This window comes from Silene latifolia, chromosome 9, assembly GCF_048544455.1.
Source record: "Silene latifolia isolate original U9 population chromosome 9, ASM4854445v1, whole genome shotgun sequence".
Classification (NCBI taxonomy): Eukaryota; Viridiplantae; Streptophyta; class Magnoliopsida; order Caryophyllales; family Caryophyllaceae; genus Silene; species Silene latifolia.
This window is the reverse complement of record NC_133534.1, coordinates 10,033,925-10,055,120: the sequence shown is the minus strand read 5'-3', so window position 1 is coordinate 10,055,120 and position 21,196 is coordinate 10,033,925. Positions and strand designations below refer to the sequence as shown.

Genomic DNA, 21,196 nt, shown 5'->3' with positions numbered 1-21,196 from the left:
AGCTAAATCAAGAAGGAAAATGAGCACTTTTCGCTCTGCACAGGTACAAGTATTTTCCGATAGAAGAATCAAGAATGCAAATGGAACATTCAGGGTTGAAAAATGCGTCAATTTTACAAATGAAAAGCTTCAGCCTTTTTTGGAGTATATCTCGAAAACAGTAAAAAAAAAATCACTCAAAATCTTACATCAACAAGAAAGAAACCCGACTTATGTAAGTTCCCCCAAATGGGGATATAGTTAGGATGAGGAGCACAATGAATGAAATCAAATTAGAGAAGATGAGAGAGAAGGATAACGAAGAGAATGAATGAGGAGAAAGAACAATCAGACCTATATGTTTCATAAAATGAGGAAGGGCAAAATCGTGACAAAATTCTTGTTTTAACCCAAAAAAATTGAATCTTGACGGAAATATGGCCTGAAATAGATTTTGGGTGCAAAATATAAACTGAGCTATTAATTTGGGTGTAATTTAAAAAATAAAAATTGACGTGAGAGTAAATGTAAAAAAGTGAACTAGGAAAAAAAACGAAGGAAATATTGAACATATTCGCGAATGAGAGGAAGACATTCCTACAATCCGAGAGTATGAAATTTCTTTGCCCCATAACGAACGTGATCGGCTATTTAAAATCCATAAATCATTAAATCCATTTTATATCCATTTATATACGGATTTGAATCCTCTCCATTTCCTTTCTCTCAATTTTAAAAATAATTATCCCTTACACTCCTATTTTTCCTTTATTTTTATGGGTAAATTGAAAACCGTTAGATGTTGTCAAGATGCAATCCGGACCATTAATATGAACTTGCCTTCATTTCTTTTTAGGAAATGGAGAGAAATTAGGCTCTTTATATACTGAGTATTACTGAGTAATTTTTCGAGTGGAATTTGTGTTTAAGCAAACGTAAAGCCTATCGAGTGATAGTGAAAACAATTTTATTTTTACAGAACATTTTTTATATTCTTCACCTGGAACCGTACTCCGATAGTCCGATATCCTTACTGTCTTCCCCCAAAACAAAAGTCGCAGCACATATACCTCCAAAACCCTAGAAATTCGAAGATCGTCGATAAACATCATATCAATCAATACCTGGTAAATTAACTGATCTCTTTCTTACTTCTAGTTCGAATTCACGTAATTTCCCCTCTTTAATTGAGTGTTAATTGTTCAATTTGAAGTATTTTTTTGGATTCTGCTGTAGCTATACGATTTTCCCAATTTCGCCGTTGATTATTAAATTAGGGTTAGTTCGCCAGAGTTTTGTACTGTGTAGAGTTAAATGCGATTGACCTTTTGTTGAATTAGTAGTACTTGAAATGTGATTGACAAGATTGTGTTAGAAGGAGTAATGATTACGCTATTTGATTGAGTTGTTTTGAGGATTGATTGTTTCCGGGTTTCGTTTGTTTGTGTGTTTTGTTTAGTGGAGAACGACGGCGATGGCAGCAAGTAGTCCCTCATGGCAGCCACAAGAGCAAGGGATTAAGGAAATTTGTGGATTGTTGGAGCAGCAAATATCTCCTGTTTCGACGTCTGAGAAATCCCAGATTTGGCAGCAGTTGCAGCATTACTCTCAGTTTCCGGATTTCAATAACTACCTTGCCTTCATTTTGAGCCATGCTGAAGTATTTACCCTACCTTAGCTGCTTTATTATTGTATTTTCGTTGATCATTGATTCGTTGTTTCTTCATATATTGTCATAGATGGCATTGCATTATGATTCATGTCAGCCAACCCCAAATCACTTTGGATTAAGGCTTTCTGGTCCTTGCTTCTTTATTATTTAAAATGTTTATTTGTTCTTTTCAATGTTTGTAATGTTGTGAAGCAATGGTCGTAGCCCTCGTAGGGTGTTATGCTGCGGAGTTAATTTTTACTTTGTTAATGTTCACTAAGCTGGAGGTTGTATATATATGACTTGTCAAGTAAAGGTCAATTTGAATTCACGAGAACTTTAGTTTCTTCCTAGGTTTACTATTTAAATTCTGTTGTTGTTAACCATGCCCTTTAATAATTTAGTAGTATTTGAATTTTTTATAGGTAGGCTGCATAATCCTCCTTAACCTGCAATTTACGGGAGCCATTGATGCTGTTGCTTTTATCTTTTTTTTTTTTTTTTTTTTTTTTTCATACTGTAAAAATGAATCTTACATTTTGCCTTTTCTAGTTAAGCCTGTTTTGTAGAAATGACATATTTGTAATTTATTCTGAAATCTGAAGGCATTTTACCTTCAAGAGGAATTCTCTCTTTCTTCTTTAATTTATTTGTCTTCTCATTTCAGGTGAAACCAGTGGAGGTCCGGCAAGCTGCTGGCTTGCTTTTGAAGAACAATCTTAGAAATGCTTTCAAATCTATGGCCCCTGCTAGTCAACAATACATAAAGACTGTGTTGTTACCTTGTTTAGGATCTCCTGATAGGCACATCCGTACCACTGGGGGCACCATCATAAGTGCAATTGTCCAACTCGTGGGAGTTATTGGCTGGCCTGAACTTCTACGTACGCTTATGACTTTTCTAGATAGTGGTGATATTAATCATGTTGAAGGTGCAATGGATGCTCTATCCAAGGTATGACCGAGTACCCTTTATTGTATGTAAATATTACAATTAGTAGCATTTAGTTTATGTTGCTAAATCATCTTCTTATGAGTTCCTCTTTGGAGTATTAAATATCAAACTTGATATCTAGGTATTGCCTCATGTTCACGCATTATTTAATTATTATCTCGTCAACCTAACTGTCTTAGGCGGTCCTCCGTAGGTTTTTTCATTAGAGCCAAATTTGTGAGTGCAGTCCTACAATTGAATTATTTTGCATTAAGCTATCAATCTCCTCCTTTGCCTCCCTAGATCCGATAGGTGGAAAAAGAGGATATTAAAAGGGACTTGATACCATCTAATAGGTCGGTTTGGTTTTTAAACAAAGAGAGGAGGTGGATGGACTCAGAATATGTACACAGAGCTATTTGGAGGTCTAAGACGTAGAAATATGGATGATCTTAGTACTCTAAGGTTGCCTGTATTTTCACATGTACCACTTAACTAGTCGTTTGACATTATGCGGGGGTGGGTTCTAATGTCACTTTTAAATCACCCTAGCAGTTTGTTCTGAACAATGCCAGTACACTTATCAACAGTATTACATTTGAATTTCAGATCTGTTTGATTCTTTTCTGACATTCGATCCCTAAGCTTGCGTCTCTGAATTTGTTTAATCGTGGCGTATAAAGAAACAAAACTACCTGGGCTGATAATCAAGCGAATGTATCATTTAATACAATGAAGATTTTAATTAAATTTAATTAAAATGTTCTTAAGATGATAATTTGCACCTGTTTATTGGTTGTCAATTAAATATAAAACTGCGATGTGTATGTAATTTTTTTTGTATGGTTCCCATGTTGTTTCCCAATGATATGTTGTGAAGGAGTTCAATGTGTTTCAGTTTTCTAACTGAGTGTTAGTTTCAACTTTCAACTGACAACTCTCATATTGATACTCGTTTTTCAATTAATTAACCTTGTTACCATCATCATTAAAACAAGTGGTAGTTGTTTTTTAAGGGAAATTGGAAGCGCTTTAGAGCTGTCAGTCATTTTGCTCTAAAGAAAATTTTTATTTAAAGTTATGGTGTATTATTGCAGTTCACCTCCAGCTTGTCGTTGAAATATTAGATTTTCATCTTGTTAATAAGATTTTAAATTGACGCGTTTTTCTTTGCATTAGATTTGCGAGGATGTACCTCAAGTGCTTGATTCAGATGTTCCGGGAATGTCTGAACGCCCCATCAACGTTTTCCTTCCAAAGTTGTTTGAGGTACTATCACTATTTACCTTTGTCTAGATGTCCATTCCATTCCACGGAGTATGTTTAAGAATCATAATGCTGCTGAACTCAACTGTCAATTTCTCATTTTCTCTCTTATCATTCATTTGCAGTTTTTTCAATCAACTCAAGTTTTACTGAGGAAGCTTGCATTGAATTCTGTCAATCAGTATATCATGTTGATGCCAGCGGTAAGTGTTTGGAAATTGTTATGTTGTCCACTGATTAAGCTCTACCTAGCCTTCACTTCTCTGCTATTGTGTTTTCAGTATTTGTGCAATTCTATGGATAAATATCTCCACGGCTTGTTTCTTCTTGCTAATGACCCTGCTCCGGAGGTGCGAAAATCGGTAAGTTTTTTTTTTTTGCTGAGCATTAGTTGATTATTAAGTTTTCAAACACCATATTCTAGGCAGGTTGACATAACTGCAGTTTTTGAATTTTATCACACTTCACAAGAACCAATAACAACCAAGGATAACTTCTATTGTATCTTCCAAGCTTGGATGGAAAAAAGTTTGATTGTTGAAAATTTCTGAATTATTTCATTGATTAGAAAAATGCCACTGTAATGGAGGAATCGCTCCAAGTAAGAATGAACTACATGTTAACTCAGATAAATTCTAAACCATGATTTTCATACTGTAAGAGCCTTGGTCCAAAGAGAGACTATGTTAAAAAGCTTGTCCCCGTAGGCAATCAACAGAGCGAGATATTTCCCCTAGCACATGAGAGTCCCTTACAAACCATAGTTACTAAAACATTGCTATGAAACACCCTTCTACAGAATTGTCTTTTCCATAACCCCCTCAGGCCTGCATAATAACTCTTGTGGTTTTCTCAGCCTATGCTTGACACATTACTCCTATATACAACTGAAAGGCGTATCCATTTAAGATGAGCAACCACACATCAGGTTTGGTGTTCGGGCGACACAATGCACACATGGCGCTGCTGAATTCCATTTGTGTTGATCTTCCTAATTACCTCATCACCTGTTAGTAGCATCTGTAACATTGAGAAAAATTGAATAAGCGCCTAGAGTTGACAAGTCTTCCTTCTATTATTATTTTGAGATGCCCAAAAGAAATAAAATTATGACTCTCTAGCACCTCAATTCTCAAATCTGGTCGGGTATTGGTTAGAGGCTAAGCAAGGTTGTAGACTTTATGTGACAATCATCTAGCAAAGGCCATGTACAACCAACTGCTGACAAGAGCATTAGGTACTATGCTAGGGATCCGGGGTTTGATTCTCTCAACAACTTATGCCTAATCCAAACTCAAACAAGCAAGAAATATCTTGATTAAGGCATTGGCTAGTTAGATTGTTTTCATGGTTTGTGATGTGTGATAAAATTGTTGTTAGTTAGTCAGTGGAAAGTTGGCCTAACTGCAGTTTTGTACTCTTGATTGTTGTTTTAGACCTTCAAAATTGGGTACCATGACTTTATTGGCATCTTAAATAATACCCTTTTTTGTTCTTTTTTTTCTTTGGTTTTATTTCATTTATATAGCCATTCTTGCCAAGATTATTACACTTAATGTTATATGGATGTAGTACGTACTCTGAAAAAAGTTCTTTTGCTTATTCATTGACAGGTCTGTTCAGCTTTTGTTCAGCTTGTTGAAGTGAAGCCCGCAGTCCTTGAGGTTATTATTCCGCTTCTACGAATTCCCATTGGAAACTCTTTAGTTCTCCACTACCTTTCTTTATTAGGGATTTAGTGCTTCCACGGACACTTTACTGCAAACTATGTGGTCACTGTGTTGCCATGTTATATTTGCAGCCTCATTTGAGGAACCTCATAGAGTACATGCTGCAAGTCAACAAGGATGCTGATGAAGAAGTGGCACTTGAAGCTTGTGAGTTTTGGTAAGCTATCCATAGTGGCTTGTGAGCATTTCCCACCTCCCGTTTAACATGTCTTGTTCTGTATAATTTCTTTATAAAGGCGGTTTTGCTAGCTAGTGTAAGGCCCTGATTTCTAGCAATCCATGGTGAATATACTATTATATATCTTAAAACACGTCTGTTTGAATCAGACTAATCTTATCGGTGTAACTCCCTGATTTCTTAGTGCTGGCTTGTGTTATTAAGTCGCTGTAATTCATTTTCCAAAGTTTTGATAAACGTCAGTTTGGTTAGGTGATAGGCACCATTATGTGAGAAGTATCTACTATCTAGTAATTCATATTTATGCCTGCTCTCATTCCTCCTTCAATGTATGCTTCTTGGAGTTGGCTGCGTCTGCATTTCCACAATATGTGCTTTAATTTTCACTTTGGACCACACTGCAGGGATTCACAATTTTCTTATTCCATTATACTTATTTTGGTGCAGGTCTGCATACTGTGATGCGCAGTTGCCGGCTGAGAAATTGCATGAGTTTTTGCCACACCTTATTCCTGTAAGCTTTCATCTACCTTAACTTTCCATCTTAGTTTGAGAAGGCGCAAGGTGCACTGAGGCGATGGGGTCCCTAGGCGACGAAGAGCGATGCGAAGGCGTGTGCCTTATGAACACGAGGCACATTGATTATCAAATGAACATTTATATTTTCAAATAACTTTTTTTCCAACAATAGTCCCCTTTTTGTTTAAAGAGGGCAACATGAATTTGTAAGTGGACTCAAGCAGACAAGCAGTAGGTGGAGAAGAGAAGGGTAAAATAGAAGAATTTGAAAAAAAAATATAATATTTAATAGTAAAGCACCTTGGCTGCGCTTCACGTGCCTTGGATCCATGCGCTCCAGATACCTTTAGGCGATTTGGTGCACCTCATGCCTAGGCGCGCCTGAGGCGCACTTTTTAAAACTAAGCTTTTCATGATTTGTTCCCCGTTTGAATAGATAATTACTTGTTTAAGGTCGCATTAGGAGAGGTCATTAATTCATTATATGACACTCACGTTTTTAAGTAGAGTTGTCATATGATAGGAGCACTTGTCATTTACCAATTTTATGGTTTCAAAGTCATTCACTTTTCGGTGCTGTTGTGAACTGATTTATTGTTCTGATAGGTTTTGCTATCAAATATGGTTTACGCTGATGATGACGAGTCATTAGATGAAACTGAGGTGAGTTTCTGGTATTGTTGTTTAGAGACTGAGACATAAGTTACGTGCCATCAAGTTAACCTGGGATATCTGAATGTGTGATTGCAGGAGGACGAGTCTGTACCTGATCGTGAACAGGTTATTTTTAGTATTATAACCAAATATCTGTAATATTGAGTTCTGTGCTTTGACATTTGGAACTTTTGTCAACATTTATGTCACAGGATTTGAAGCCTCGGTTCCACTCGTCACGATTGCATGGATCCGACGAAGTCGAGGATGATGTATGTTTCTAGCTGATGTTACTCTGTGTGCTTCTGAGTTTTTCATTATTATTTATTTTTTGAATTTCATGATAGATTTGTCATTTTAGTTCTTGTTGCTGCACGAGAGTTTATATAGTTCACCTTCTCTTCTTACTCATCTTTCCTTGATGTGGACCTTGTAGGATGATGTCGTCAATGTGTGGAATCTACGTAAATGCAGTGCAGCTGCTTTAGACATTCTCTCTAATATGTTTGGGGATGAAATTCTTCCTACACTAATGCCTTTAATTCAGGTAGATAAGACTGACATTGCTCCTTTATTTCATTTTATTTCTTACCCTTGGTTATTTCAGAACACAGTGTTTCACACTGTAGCTGGATATGCCCTCTAGAGTATCTGAATTACAAATTGGGACACATGATTCTTTCTACCATTGAATCAGAATCCATGGGACTTCAGGATTTCCATGTTTTGTTTGAATTTTACTAGTTTATTGTATGTTATTTCCATCTTGGGTCATTCAGAAACAGTCTCTTTGTGTTGCTAAATGCCAACACAACGGTAAGACTGCATACATCCGACCCCCCTTACCCTGCTATTGTATTGTATGTTAGTGTTTAAAGTGGGTTTTAACCTATATTGAGCTTTGAATTTGTATGTGTGTTGTGCGTAAGAAGGCTCTTATAATTTTTGTGACAACATGTTCAGCATGTTATTTTCCATTGGTTTTCGACTGATTTATGCTATTGAATATTGGATGTCAGTAGTGAAGTTCTCTTTGAAAATCACAATCTGGAGTTACATGTTCGTGATTCTTCTATAGTACCTACTGATTTATGCTATTGAACTCGGCATTGTATGCTGGATGTTCCAAACCAATCTTTTTCAACATGCTAGTAATCAATACAATGGAAAATCATTGATATATTTTGTGCCAAGATTTCTGTATGCATGGTGGCCTTCGATGATTGGTGTCTTTGGTTCACTTGCTAAATTTTGTAAACATTTCTGCTATTTTTGAACATTTTTTTTATTTTGCTTTGCTCTACCAAAAAGTCTCCTTGACCATGTTTTGTGCGTTAAATTTTGTTGATTGTTTTTACTCATAGATGGTTAGCCTCTAATAAATTCTATGAGAATGATTTGTTCCGTAAATGTTTGTAGGCCAACTTATCAAATAATGATGATCAGTCCTGGAAACAGAGAGAAGCTGCGGTTTTAGCTATCGGTGCTGTGGCGGAGGGTTGCCTCAATGGTTTATACCAACTTCTTCCAGAGGTGATCTACTTTTCATTATACTTCTAGTATTTGACTAAGCGAGTCACGTGGATTGTGATTATGTGATTTTTTCTTGTGTCTTCATTACATCCTACAATTATTGTCAATTATGTCTTTTTTTTTGGTTCTGATATGTAGAAGTGTTGTCCTCGCTATTTGATCTTTTTGATTTGATTTTGTCTGTGTAATGTCCAGGATATTTTTTATTTTTATATCTGTAATAATTTAGTCTTGTTAGATTCAGTCAGTTCATTAACTATTTGCCGAAAAATGACTTGGTAATTTTTTCTCTAGAAACCCCTAAAAAGTCCTCTCTCTTTGTTTTAGAGTTCTATCCGGTTCTTTATGGCAAAAAGTTTTAGATAGGATATTAGTATATTATAAAACAAAGGGCAAGTGGGATAACATAAGCAACTAAATCACTTTGGCCTAAAAGATACCCCCACCCTCCCACAAGCTATCCCATAGTCTCTATTATAGTTTCCACCCCATCACATCGCCAAAGCTATACTGGACTGCCGCCATTTTTACCAACAAAGCAACTAAGAGTGGGTAGAGGACAGAGTGGTGGGAGCTTGGGTATGACTGTAGAAGGTCTTGTTCATGTCGTGGAGAGAAGGAGATGAGAGACGCCGTGGTTTGGAGTGAGGGAATAGGGGATGGTCACATTACGGTCAATGATGGGGGAGGATATTGAGGGTGGTGTAAATCTAGGGCTTTGTGGGTGGAAGAGATCCAGAATGGTAACATTGTGATGTAGAGATGTATTGTCTGTTTTGGAGGGGATCTAGGGAAGAGTGAGGGAGATATGAGGGGAGACAGGTTAGGGCGTTAGGCATCTAGACGGTGGAGAGTGATCTGCTGGAGAGAACTGAGAGGGTTTTGGTGTGTTGGAGAGGAGGGTGGCTGGGATATGGTGGTGTTAGAGAAGCGAGAGGATGGCAAGGGCACTGTGTGTTGGAGGAGAGAAAGAGTAGTGTATTTAATTAGGTTTTATCCTATAATGTGGTTATGTTTATTAGTTAATAAACTAAAGTAATGAGATTGAAAGTTAGGTTATAATAACTTGTTTTGTAATTGTGCATTAGTCATCAGGACAATCTGGTTAAAATAATTGCCAATTATGGAAAGAAAAGATATAGGATGATGTGATCCTGAAAGAAGTGCGAAGAACATTGCATTGTGGAGGCAGTAGTAATTTTAAACCTTTTTTTTTTTAAAGTTTTGAAGTGTGGCATATAAAAGGTAGTCCTACATAATTGACAAATTTTAAGTTTTGAAGTGTGGCATATTACATGCTAATACATTCTGTTATTGTCATTGCTGTTTGCAGATTGTCAGTTTTCTCATTCCTCTATTAGATGATAAATTTCCTCTTATAAGGAGCATTTCATGCTGGACCCTTTCTCGTTTCAGCAGATTCATCGTCCAGGTATGATTATCTTTATTTTCAACATAAAGCAGCAAAATTAGATTTGGCCAAATAATGAATGGGTCGATGGTTTTGATGATATCCTACTTTTACTGTCATGGTGTCATCAAAAGTTGTAGTACTTTGCTTAGTCTACTTTCGGGAAAGAGAGCAACAGTATATTGTATGAAGATAGCTGTATAGTTTGTTTGATTTTGCAATTGACTATTCTAGGGCATTGGCCATCCGAAGGGCAATGAGCAGTTTGAGAAGGTATTGATGGGTATTCTGGGAAGAGTACTTGACACCAACAAGCGTGTACAGGAAGCAGCCTGTTCAGCGTTTGCAACATTGGAAGAGGTTTGTGCTTTTGAATGGTATGCCTGTTTCTGAACTTTTCAATGATTTTTAGTCTTACTAAGGCTGTCCTCCACCAGGAAGCTGCTGAAGAGTTGGCACCACGGTTAGAGACTATATTGCAGCATTTAATGTCTGCATTTGGGAAATACCAGGTTGTCAATTTTTTAATGTTGCAATTATTAATTCACCGCCTTAGGCTTCTCAGGTAGATGGTAACCTTTGCATGTTTTGTTTCTATGGACTTTTGCAGAAGAAAAATTTGAGGATTCTGTATGATGCCATTGGGACTTTGGCTGATGCGGTCGGAGGGGAGTTAAATCAGGTAGCTTATTCACTAATCCAGTTCTTGGTTCCTGCTTTTGAGTATCAGTATGCCACTATGCCTCATTATGTATCACTAAACTGTCATAGTATCTATCATCACAAATGTCACCATTACAGTATTATTAATGTGCAGAATTTTATTTCATAGTTCTTGCACACAGAGAGTTAATGTTGGCCTAGGAATGCTGTAGCATTTGTGGATGACAGCATAAAAAAAGAACCTAATAATAAGTGTATCATGAAGCAATGAGATGTTTTTTCCATTTCCAATAGATCTTTGGTTTTGGAATATGATGGGAGTAAAGCAAGCAACAACAACATTACAACAAAAACATTACCCCAGTGCCTCAATGGCTCCCGCAAATTGCTTGGGAAGGGGGGGTCGGATGTACGCAGCCTTACCCTTGTGTGTTAGAAACACAAAGAGGCTGTTTCCGAATGACCCAAGATGAAAATTGCGTCGAGAACTGCATCGAAGGACTGCTACTTCACAAGAGAAAGAAGCGCAGCCACTTTAGTAAGCCATTTTGCTTTACTCCATCATAATCCAGAACCAAAGAGTAATGAGTCTTTGGCTCCATTAGAAATATGGAGAGATGGGAGTAAACCAAGCAGTATAGTAAATTGTTTGTCATTTGTATAATTGTGATGAAGCACTGTTTTAGTCAGGCCACGTCAATTCTTGACACTGAATTTCGTTACAGGCCCCACCTTTTTGCATTGAAAACATAGATTTAAGGCTTTGAAATTTGACCCCATGCACCACCTTAAGCCAATAAGCGTAAGCCGTTGAGGCAAATGGGGCAATAGTTTTCATTATTTATTTTGCTGTCTTTTGTTTTCTGTGTGGTTTCTGTTGGCAATTTGATTAAATATTTGAATTCTTTCAGCCTAGGTGTCTAGAAATCTTGATGCCCCCACTTATTGCGAAGTGGCAGCAGCTTTCAAATTTTGATAAAGATATTTTCCCGCTGCTTGAGTGCTTTACATCAATCGCACAGGTACATCCCTTGTTATGTTGTGTAGCTAATAAACTTTATATTTTTCCGATTTACTCCTGTTTCTCTTTACTTGTTGTTTCATATGTCATGAAGTCACTAAGGCAGCATTTTCGAAGTTATCTACTTGTTCAAAGAAGTTCCTGGACCATATCTCAATGTTCTGCATTTATTTGGGGAATTTAGTGAAAAATATTTTGACTACAAAGAGACGGTAACTAATGATGATTTTAAACGGATTTGAGGCATATAGTCTGTTGAAATGGCAGCTAAGTTATGTTGCTCAGATTCGTTTAGAAGTATCAAACACGGGTGCATGTCCAAGTGTCGGACTCGGCCATTTTTATGAAACATATATGCATATTTTGGCCTAAGATGAGGTGTCCAAGTGTCATACCCTTCTAGTGTCGGACACTGGTACGTGGGGGAATCAGGAGAGTCCGAGTAACATAGCAGCTAAGCTAACTGCAAGGGATGTCTCTCTTCAGATGTTTGGGGTGGAGTATTGCCTTTTATCCCCCAATCAAACCCTATTTCATAAATAATAATATGTGAGGGGATTCGTAACATGGGTGATTTGTTTGGACTGTAAGGAGTAATTTAAAGGCTTGGCAAGTTCATCCCACCATCTTCCTTTGCTCATACGTTATTGATGCTGGTCGACCAGGAATGTTAAATTTTTTAAGCAATTTAATTGGAAATAAGAAACTAACAGTTTGTTTGCTGAGGTACCATACTGCTATATATCACTTAGCATGTATGTTCATATAATGTATGGCTTAGAATGTATTAGCCTTGTATTATACTATTATGTTAGTGTGGTTTATGAATCCAGTCTATTTATTTATCTAATAGCCTGTAGGATCTGTACTGGGCATATTTAGAGATTGGAAAACTGATGTTTCTTATTTCCCAGGCACTGGGTCCAGGTTTCTCTCAATTTGCCGAACCTGTGTTCCAGAGGTGCATACTTATTATCCAGACGCAACAAATGGCGAAGGTTGTGCAATTTGGTGTTGACAATTATTTAAAATTGTTAACTGCTGTTTTCTTCTATAGTACTGTCTTTCAGATTAGCTGAAGACTATTTGCTTTGAGCGCTTTTAGTCATGTTTTTGCTACTTAAATCTAAAGAATAAGGCTTAGTTTAAAAAATGTGCCCAGGGGAGGCTTAAGCTCAATCTCCGTGAGACACTAGTCAAAATTCCTCTGGGTGTCTTTGGTGTGCCTTGTGCACAAGGCCCAGCACACTGCTATGCAAATTCCATATCTTTACCATTTAATTCTTTTGTTCTTCCCTGCCCTTTACTCTATGATGCGTATCTTACATGTTAGCCCCTCTTAAAATCCAGAGAAACACGTTGATGCACAATTGTTTTTTTTATGTTGGTATAATAATTCGGCTTGAAAATATGATGTTTGTCCAGAGGCGTATGCCTTCGCTTTATGCCTTGTGCCTCGTCGTCTCGGTCTACCTCGATTCTTTTAAATTCTAGAAATAAAGATTATTGGATTGTCCTACTAGGCCAAGATATAGTAGCTGAGGCAAAGAAATTTGTATGCATGTGGAACGCGTTTTACTTGTCAGAGATAGTGCATAATTGGATCCCGGAGTCTTGATCTGAAGTAGTTTCTAATATTAGTTCCACCTCAGGCAAATCCATCTTCTGCTGGTGTTCCGTATGATAGAGAGTTTGTTGTTTGCTCTCTCGATCTGCTGTCTGGACTAGTGGAGGGCCTTGGCAGTGGCGTGGAGAGTTTGGTAATTGTTTTTCTTCTTGTTATTTACTGCTACTTATTTACAAGGTTTTTTTATTCCATTTGCAATGGTTAGTTTTGTTCTTTGACTGTTTAGTCTATCACTGAATGTTTCTTGGAAAACTAAAAAAGCAACGCCATCGTAAGTCACAACTCACAAGTCTCAGAACTTGTGGAGGTGATTTATATGCACTATCTTGCTTACCTCGTTTTATAAGTTGCTACAAAGGTGAAGATCTGCTTGATTAGTATCCTGAGAAATCTGGAGGAAAATAATAGCGTCCTGCCCATGTTTCTATGCCTGTATTTTATACCTCTTGCGTCTTATATGTATATATGCCTGTATGTTCAGGACAAGAAAAATGTGCACTTTTAAACCAAAATATTCTGCAATTGTTTTGAAAAATTTGATACAATTTTACACGCCCAACTGCCCAAGTACATAGGTATATGCGAGGTTTCATTCAAAATTCGTTTGTCCAGTGAGCGAGTAGACTACTAGATTTTTGTTCTAAGCAAGAAAACTGTAATTCCAAATGTTCCGAAAGAGGTTACCTCTAAATCGATTTTTAAGCATGTGCTCAGAATGTGCAAACATACCATTTGAAATCACCTCCTTTTAGTTTTGGAGTTTTATGTTTATCACTAATTCTTGTATTACAATTCTTTCAATAGGTTTCACAAAGTATTTTAAGGGATTTGCTTTTGCAATGCTGCATGGATGATTCTTCTGATGTTCGACAGAGTGCTTTTGCTCTTCTTGGTGACCTTGCAAGGGTAAATTGATGATTGATTTTTTCTCGACAGTTGACTTCTTTTTAGCTTGTTTTCTAATGTTGCTTTTGCTCTTTGGCAGGTTTGTCCCATACACCTCCATCCTAGTTTGTCACAATTTCTCGATGTTACAGCAAAGCAATTGGTAGGTCAAATTAATTTGCTTATTTGCTTTAAATCGAAGAATAAAAATCTCACTGTTGGTGCATGTGTATTATCAGGAGACGTCCAAGTTGAAGGAAACTATTTCGGTAGCAAATAATGCTTGTTGGGCTATTGGTGAATTAGCAGTGAAGGTATGTTCCCCTCATGGTAGGACATTGACAATATGGGAAACATTTGATGCTATAGATACGGGACACTTTTGTTTATTATTTAGTGGATGCAGCTTATTGTATTTGCCATTTTTTAGATGGGTGTTTGCTTCTGTTGTGCGGCAGCGGCGGCACAACAACAAAGCCTTCACTCCAAAATTATTTTTCAGATGGCGAATATGCTGAAACCGTTAAAAAAAGTAAGGAAAAGAGAAAAAGGATAGAAAACACCGTTTAAATAAAGCAAATATACAATCAAAGATGGAAAGTCAATGTGGGAATGTAGGAATTTATACATAAGTTAATTTTTCGAGTATGAATGTATGGTTGATTAAACATAGCTCGTATCTAGGTGTGGTTATTGTTGGCTAAGACCGAATCTTGCCTGCCACTTCCTGATTATTGTTTGGTTATCTGTGGACCGGATATATTTGTTGGTACGACCCAAGGAGGGATTGTTTATTAGGATGAATCAAACTATTGATCAATAATATTCTAGTTTTACACGGTAGAATATGATAGCTTTTGGTATGGAAAAGTAGATACTCTCTTCTGGCTAGTATTTTCTTTGTTTACCAATTTTTGACAATCTGCTTCATGTTGTGAACTTCTGTGCAGTTCAGCTGTACTACATTACTACTCTTGCGACTCATGAAAGCATTTTTTGTTTTTTTTTGTTTTATATTGATTGCATACAAGTTGTTGCCGTAATGTATTATTGGTTGATTGATTTTTCTAGTGGAGAGAATACATGAGTTTAGCTTTTTGCACTGACATTGCTTTTTCTGTGGATTGACTTGTTAGCCATATTTATTGGCTGTCAATTCTTAAAAAAATATTCACAGCTCATCTTCTACATTTGTAGGTCCGACAGGAGATTTCTCCGGTTGTCATGACCGTTGTATCCTCACTAGTTCTAATACTTCAACATGCAGAGGTGACTCTCTTGACTGGTCTGTTATTGAGGTCTGAGGATGTGTCATAGAGTTGTTACGGGAATGACATTGGCTTTTACTATCACCAGGAACTCAATAAGTCACTTGTAGAGAACGCTGCCATAACCCTTGGAAGATTTGCCTGGGCCTGCCCTGATCTTGTGTCACCACATATGGAGCATTTTATGCAACCATGGTGTAATGCTTTGTCTATGTGAGTTTCTTTGTCATACCATTTTACTCAGTTCTTTTGTTGTTGTTTATGTCCCCTAGCAAAGATTTCCATCTTTAGTGGAGGTTCTTTGGCCTTGATATATAATAGTGTAATGTAAAATGGCCTGCGAAACTGGAAGCACTTCTTACATTGTAAAGTAGCTGTCTGTCGATGCAATTTCCTGATGCAATTTCTGACACATTTTTCAATCAATAGTCATTTAGAACCATCTCTATATTTTCAATTAACACGGACAAGATTGCGGTCTCCATACGTTAGACCTGCTTTCGTTACCCTAGCCACAAGCCTTCTTTGAGGTTTTGAGTCACTGGGTTGACGACCTTGATACTCTCACTTCATGACTTTCAACTACTAGATCGAAATGATCTGATGGCTGCCCTTTTCGAACAATTGTGCATGTTGTGTTTACTTTTTCGACTTAAGTGGGGGTGGGAAATGTGGTATTTGTTTAGTTGCTGTGTTTAGACCGCGTTCATCCATTAATTTAGGTTGTGTTTTGAAGTAGGTTTTCTAACTTTTGAATTACTCAAGGAGTCGGATGATAGATGCAGTAGACTCTTGAATAATAATTTGTGAAATGTTTAAGGAGTCCGTGTTTTTGCAAATTTGCAAGTGGGTCCTACTCTGCTGCAGACAGCTATTTGGTATCCTTTTAATTATACCTGTGGTCTTAGCTTAGAGAATCTAGAAAAAACAAATTCATGCCAAACATAATCCAAAGAACGTGATTTTCTGAATTGCGTTCCTCCTATGCACAATGTAGAGCACAGCTACTTTTCTATTACAGCAAGGGCTTTGTTTTATTTAGTATTTTTAACATCCTACGATTAGGGACTGTATGTAAAGGTAGGTGTATTTAGTTGCCTTCCTATTAAAGTTTCATTGCCTTCAAACATTAAACTTCGAGACGTAGACAGATTCAGGTATCTGCTAGAATTCAATCAATAATGTTTGGGTGCAATGATACGCAAAAGTTAAGGGGAATAGAAGTTTAGGGTGGTTTGTCATGTTGAAGGTATCTTCCATTTCATATAATTCTATAATAAAAAAAATGAAAAATACGTACTGTGTCGCTAACTCCACGATTATATTTTTTTAAATTAATTTTTTTGGCAAATTTTCGGATGGGCAAGACACAACTCATTGATCCCTCCTAAATGGGTCTGTCAAGGCCAATTTGGAGATGTGGGCAAACCACAAACCCGTTAACGGTGCCAGCAAGATCTGCTTCGAGTCGGTAATGTGCAAAGCTGAAATGGGAGAAGCTTTGAAATCAACATTTTCTTATATCCATCTTTGTTCCCAATGCGTCAGCCTTCTATGTAATCAAGGTAGGACGCAATACAGACTAAATAATGTAATCTTCAGATTCTTGTGGAACGAGATTGTTAGAACTCCAGCAATCTTGATGAATATTTTCTGCCAATTCATGCTTCAGAGTTTAGAGAAAGTCATGAAGCTGTTAATGTTATGATATTCAAAGTAACGGTTAGGGGATTGACACGTCATAGCCATTGGAGTGTGCTTGTTCTTTTATAAGCCTGCATCTGTTCTGTAGGTGTGATAGGAATGTTGGCATTCTACTGATCTACTTGACTTATGACAGGATCCGTGATGACATCGAGAAAGAAGACGCATTTCGGGGTTTATGCGCGATGGTCAGTTTTTTTTCTTAGTTATTTTGTGGTGGTGATACTTGTGAAAATTTTGTGGCTTCAGCGCACTAATCACTTATAAACTTCATCTTAAACCAGGTTAAAATGAATCCTTCTGCGGCTATAAGCTCACTTCCTTACTTGGTGAAAGCAATAGCTAGCTGGCATGTAAGAAGAGTTCTTCCTTGTCCGTAGTAGAAGTAGGAAAGTTTGTTGAGTAACTTAATTGCTAATATTTATCTCAGGAAATAAGAAGTCCAGATCTGAACAATGAAGTGTACCAGGTGTTACATGGTTACAAACAGGTTCGCATGCTAGATTACCGAAGTCATGAATTCTCTAATTATAATTTCCTTTTTTTTAGTGTGAACTGTCATGTCCTTCAAACTACAAGTGCTGAGTAGTGGTGGGATAAAATTGTGTGAATAGCTGCTACTTGGTGTTGTGCAATACTTCCTTCCGATGGAACTTTGAAGTTTATTTTTGCTTTTGCATTGGTCATTTAGGTATTGCAAGACAAGTGGGGTAAAAAGTTGCTTTAATTTAACCTCACTCTCGAAATCAATCAACCATATGACCTAAGCCCACTGACGGCTCCCCTGCCACTCTCTCAGTTTCTATCCCTCCTCTAACCAACACCATCCTTTGATGCTATAACCTCCACCTTTAATCGCTGCTGTAAACCTTCTTCTCATTCTCCTCTTGATATTTATCTCTCTCCTTGCACCTTTCTTTCTCCTCTTCCCTTCACAGATTTCTCTTTCGTTCCTAGGTCATGGTCAACTGCGGTGGCTAGAATTTAGTTGGGATGACGATGGTAGTTGAGGTTGGAATGTGGTCTGTGGTTGACTTGGGTTTGGGTGGCTAAGTGTAACATCCCAGCCCCCTTAGAGTGGAAGTACCGTGGCTAAGTGTACTACACTAGGGTCCATATGTATGCGAGATGATTGGTTGGGTTGAGATCACCACAGTGGAGTTAGGAGATGGTCAGCTGGGATCGATAGCGGTTAAGGCTTGTGGAGTTAGCAGTGTTGGAGTGATTGTAGGGATGGTTAAGCTGGAGGTTGGAAGTGGTGAGGCTGGAGGGTGGATGTAGCTTGTGATCACATTCCTTTGATTAACCAATTTTGAAATGTGAACTGTTAGTTGGGGACAAATGGCGCATCATATTGAAATGGTACTGCCACAACAAAGCCTTCGTCTGTAAATTCAAACCTACATAATATCTATTCTGAACTTCAGGCTGTATTTAACCTATGTGGAGAATGTAAACCAATACACTACAACACGACAAATTTAGTTAGCAATTTTATTACTGTGAATGTTTGATAGTTACTGCTTCCTCCAATCATTTGGTTTCACTGCATTTTCTTTTGCGTATCATGAAAACCAATACACTACTACACCACAAATTTCAGTGATAGATAACAATGTCGTAGTGCCTCAAGGGATTAAGACGTCTGGTTATTAGGGTTCAAATTTATTTAACCTATGTTGGTACTGTTACTACACAATAAGGAGAAACGCAACTAATTTAGTCTAGTCCTGAACCACAGCTTAATGAGTCTCTGCTTGCATTGAAAATGGAACTTAAATTTTGCAAGTAATATGACAATAAAACTTGTCCGAGTATGTGGGATCCGTTGTTCATACACTTGCTTTTGCATTCACTTTCGTCTGCTTTTAACATATAAATCCGTTTCCACTTGCCCCTTGAAACTTGTGTCATATTGAAATGTAGTGTGTTCAAATGAATGAGGGATAATCTTGTGCTATAATGTTGCATTTTACTTCTGTTTTCTTTTAGATGCTTGGAGTTGGACCATGGGAGCAATTGATTTTGTCTTTGGAGGCACCCGTAAAGGATAAGCTGTTGAAATATCAGATATAGTGATTCATTATCAGCATTGAACGAAAATATAGCCGATATTCGTGAGATTGGGCGCTTGCTTGTGCTTTCATAGCTGTTGATCGATCTCTTATGAATCCCATATGTTTTGAGAGGTTTGATTCTTTATGCACCAAAAGGTCATTCTTCGTGGTTGCAATTTTATGCAAAGCAACAACGCTGTGCCAAGGTGCAACAGTGGACCTCATTAGTACCTCGGGGCCTTGAAGTGAATGAAACCTTGGCGTAGGGTATACTTTTGCGATCTGTTATATATACACTGTGACATTTTGATTTTGGGCTTCTTTAACCAGTTTTGGAGAGAGGCCATGCTTGTGTACATTCTTCATGATTAATTCTTCTTCACGGATTTTTGAGGGTAAAGTTGTCCTTGTTTGAATCAAATTGTACCTGCAACATCTGCATGTTGTTGTGTTTGTAGAGATACATTTGTTCACTTTAGCCTCACGTCACATTTTTTTCACTATTCATAGAGGTATCGCGGTGTGTAATATTTTGATTTTTTTGGTACATTGTTATTGGACAGAATTTTGGGGTATCAAAGCAAAATGACTTATTGAACTCTGTGACTTTCTTTGTAAAGCAGCACTTGGCTGATATTTACCGTCTCCGTGTTTCCAAGCACGAGTAATTCTACTGCATTTGTCCCTTTCAGTTCCACTTAGCCAGGAGGCACTAGCCCACATGATGGTTTAGTTATTGTTGTATCGTGGCTGGATATTTGAGTATGTCTATCACTGCTCATCATAATTTCGACAAGGAATTTAGTTTGTACTGGTCGAGCCAGTGATGAACTTGTCATATGTTTTTGGCATTTTGGAATGTACACCTGAACTGAACCATTACGGATTGTGGTGAACCATTCGAAATGGCTTTGGTTAGTTATTGATCTTTCGTAACTTCTGATTTCCTTTTTTTTTTTTTAACTTTGAGTGGACAGTGATGGTTCCTAATTGGCTATGTCCGTCATAACTCTTCTTTTCAATCTGAGAGTGATAATTATAGCAAGAACTAACTTGGAATAAAAATATATGTGACGATCCTGTGTGTGGTGGGTTGTTGACTTGCTGGTGAGTCGTATAGTGTTGCTGCAGTTGTTGAGGAGATCAGGAGAGTAAGTTGCCGAGAAGGCGAGGTTCCGTCAGTAGTATTGACCTGGTAGTATTTTTTTTTTTTTGAGAAAAGATCATTATCATTAATAAAAAGTCATACGACATCTACAACATATGTCAAGCTCAATCGGATACAAATCGATTACAACCATAGGAAATAAATTCTTGTTCAAAGAATGAAACACTGCAACAGAGTCTCTATCACCGATTCGCCGCAAAAGACTTTCATCCATAAGAGGGTCTCCGAATCTTCCTTGACGAGTATCCATTTCTTCTGACGTGATTGATTGTAGCCATGAATCGGACAAAATATGTAAAACCATATAACGATCTATAACAACGCTGATCTTCTGGTAACTTATTAGAAAACTGCAAACGAACCAGAAAACGAAAGCTCTCAAACTGAAAGAAGGACACCACCGATAGACGGGGACAGAGCCCTCAGAAAGAGAGACGAAACAAAAACGAAAGCGGAAATTAAACAAAAACATAAAGGAAACAAAGCGGAACACTGGAAAAACAACGAAAGCCACCGCCTCCCTACCAACCCACAACACCGCCAGATCCAAGCACCACCCTGCCACACCACCTCAACAAACTCGTTCGATAAGACCCGAACAGCCCACATACACCACGCAGACCGAGAGGAACGGGCAGACCCGTACGATCCAGAACCGGGTGTGGGTAAGAAAGGGGAGGAGGGTTAATCGGAAGAGAGGAGACGGGTCGCCGGAGAAAGGTCTTGAGAGACCCCATCCCCGGCGACATGGTAGGGGGTTGATGGGTGGCGGTGGGAGGAAGGAGGAGAACGGGGGCAGCAAAGGGGGGGGGATTTAGGGTTTTGTTTTTTAGAGAGAAGGGGGAGAGAAAACTAGAGAGAGAATTGTATTATTAATTTTAATCGATCGATACCTGGTAGTATTTTTTAGCTAGGTGGTTTGTGTAGTTTTATGTTAAAATTACGTAA

The 21,196-nt window shown here is 37.8% G+C and overlaps 1 protein-coding gene across 4 annotated transcripts; it reads left to right on the top strand.

Annotated features, from left to right (window-relative positions):
- Nucleotides 1–817: 817 nt before the first annotated feature.
- Nucleotides 818–19,678, top strand: LOC141599067 (transportin-1). 4 transcript variants are annotated; one of them, XM_074418957.1, is made up of 30 exons: nt 818–1,106; nt 1,439–1,639; nt 2,298–2,585; nt 3,744–3,833; nt 3,956–4,033; nt 4,112–4,192; nt 5,444–5,494; nt 5,632–5,717; nt 6,186–6,252; nt 6,864–6,920; nt 7,008–7,037; nt 7,124–7,183; nt 7,348–7,458; nt 8,331–8,444; nt 9,778–9,876; nt 10,090–10,215; nt 10,293–10,367; nt 10,466–10,537; nt 11,430–11,540; nt 12,454–12,537; nt 13,192–13,299; nt 13,971–14,072; nt 14,152–14,214; nt 14,291–14,365; nt 15,249–15,320; nt 15,408–15,532; nt 17,160–17,211; nt 17,308–17,376; nt 17,454–17,513; nt 19,016–19,678. In XM_074418957.1, the coding sequence occupies exons 2-30, from the start codon at nt 1,454–1,456 to the stop codon at nt 19,097–19,099; spliced, it is 2,676 nt and encodes an 891-aa protein (XP_074275058.1). In that variant the 5' UTR covers nt 818–1,106; nt 1,439–1,453; the 3' UTR covers nt 19,100–19,678. The 4 variants fall into 4 exon arrangements, with proteins under 4 accessions (XP_074275058.1, XP_074275056.1, XP_074275059.1 ...); XM_074418958.1 differs by having other exon boundaries at nt 1,015–1,106; nt 1,444–1,639; XM_074418955.1 differs by having other exon boundaries at nt 949–1,106; nt 3,956–4,192.
- Nucleotides 19,679–21,196: the final 1,518 nt, after the last annotated feature.

Bases quoted from the DNA above. Each gene is read 5' to 3' on its own strand.
- LOC141599067 (XM_074418955.1), top strand. From the start codon at position 1,454: ATGGCAGCAAGTAGTCCCTCATGGCAGCCACAAGAGCAAGGGATTAAG. The intron at 5,718-6,185 runs GTAAGCTATCCA...ATTTTGGTGCAG, and splicing joins CTTGAAGCTTGTGAGTTTTG to GTCTGCATACTGTGATGCGC. The intron at 10,538-11,429 runs GTAGCTTATTCA...GAATTCTTTCAG, and splicing joins TCGGAGGGGAGTTAAATCAG to CCTAGGTGTCTAGAAATCTT.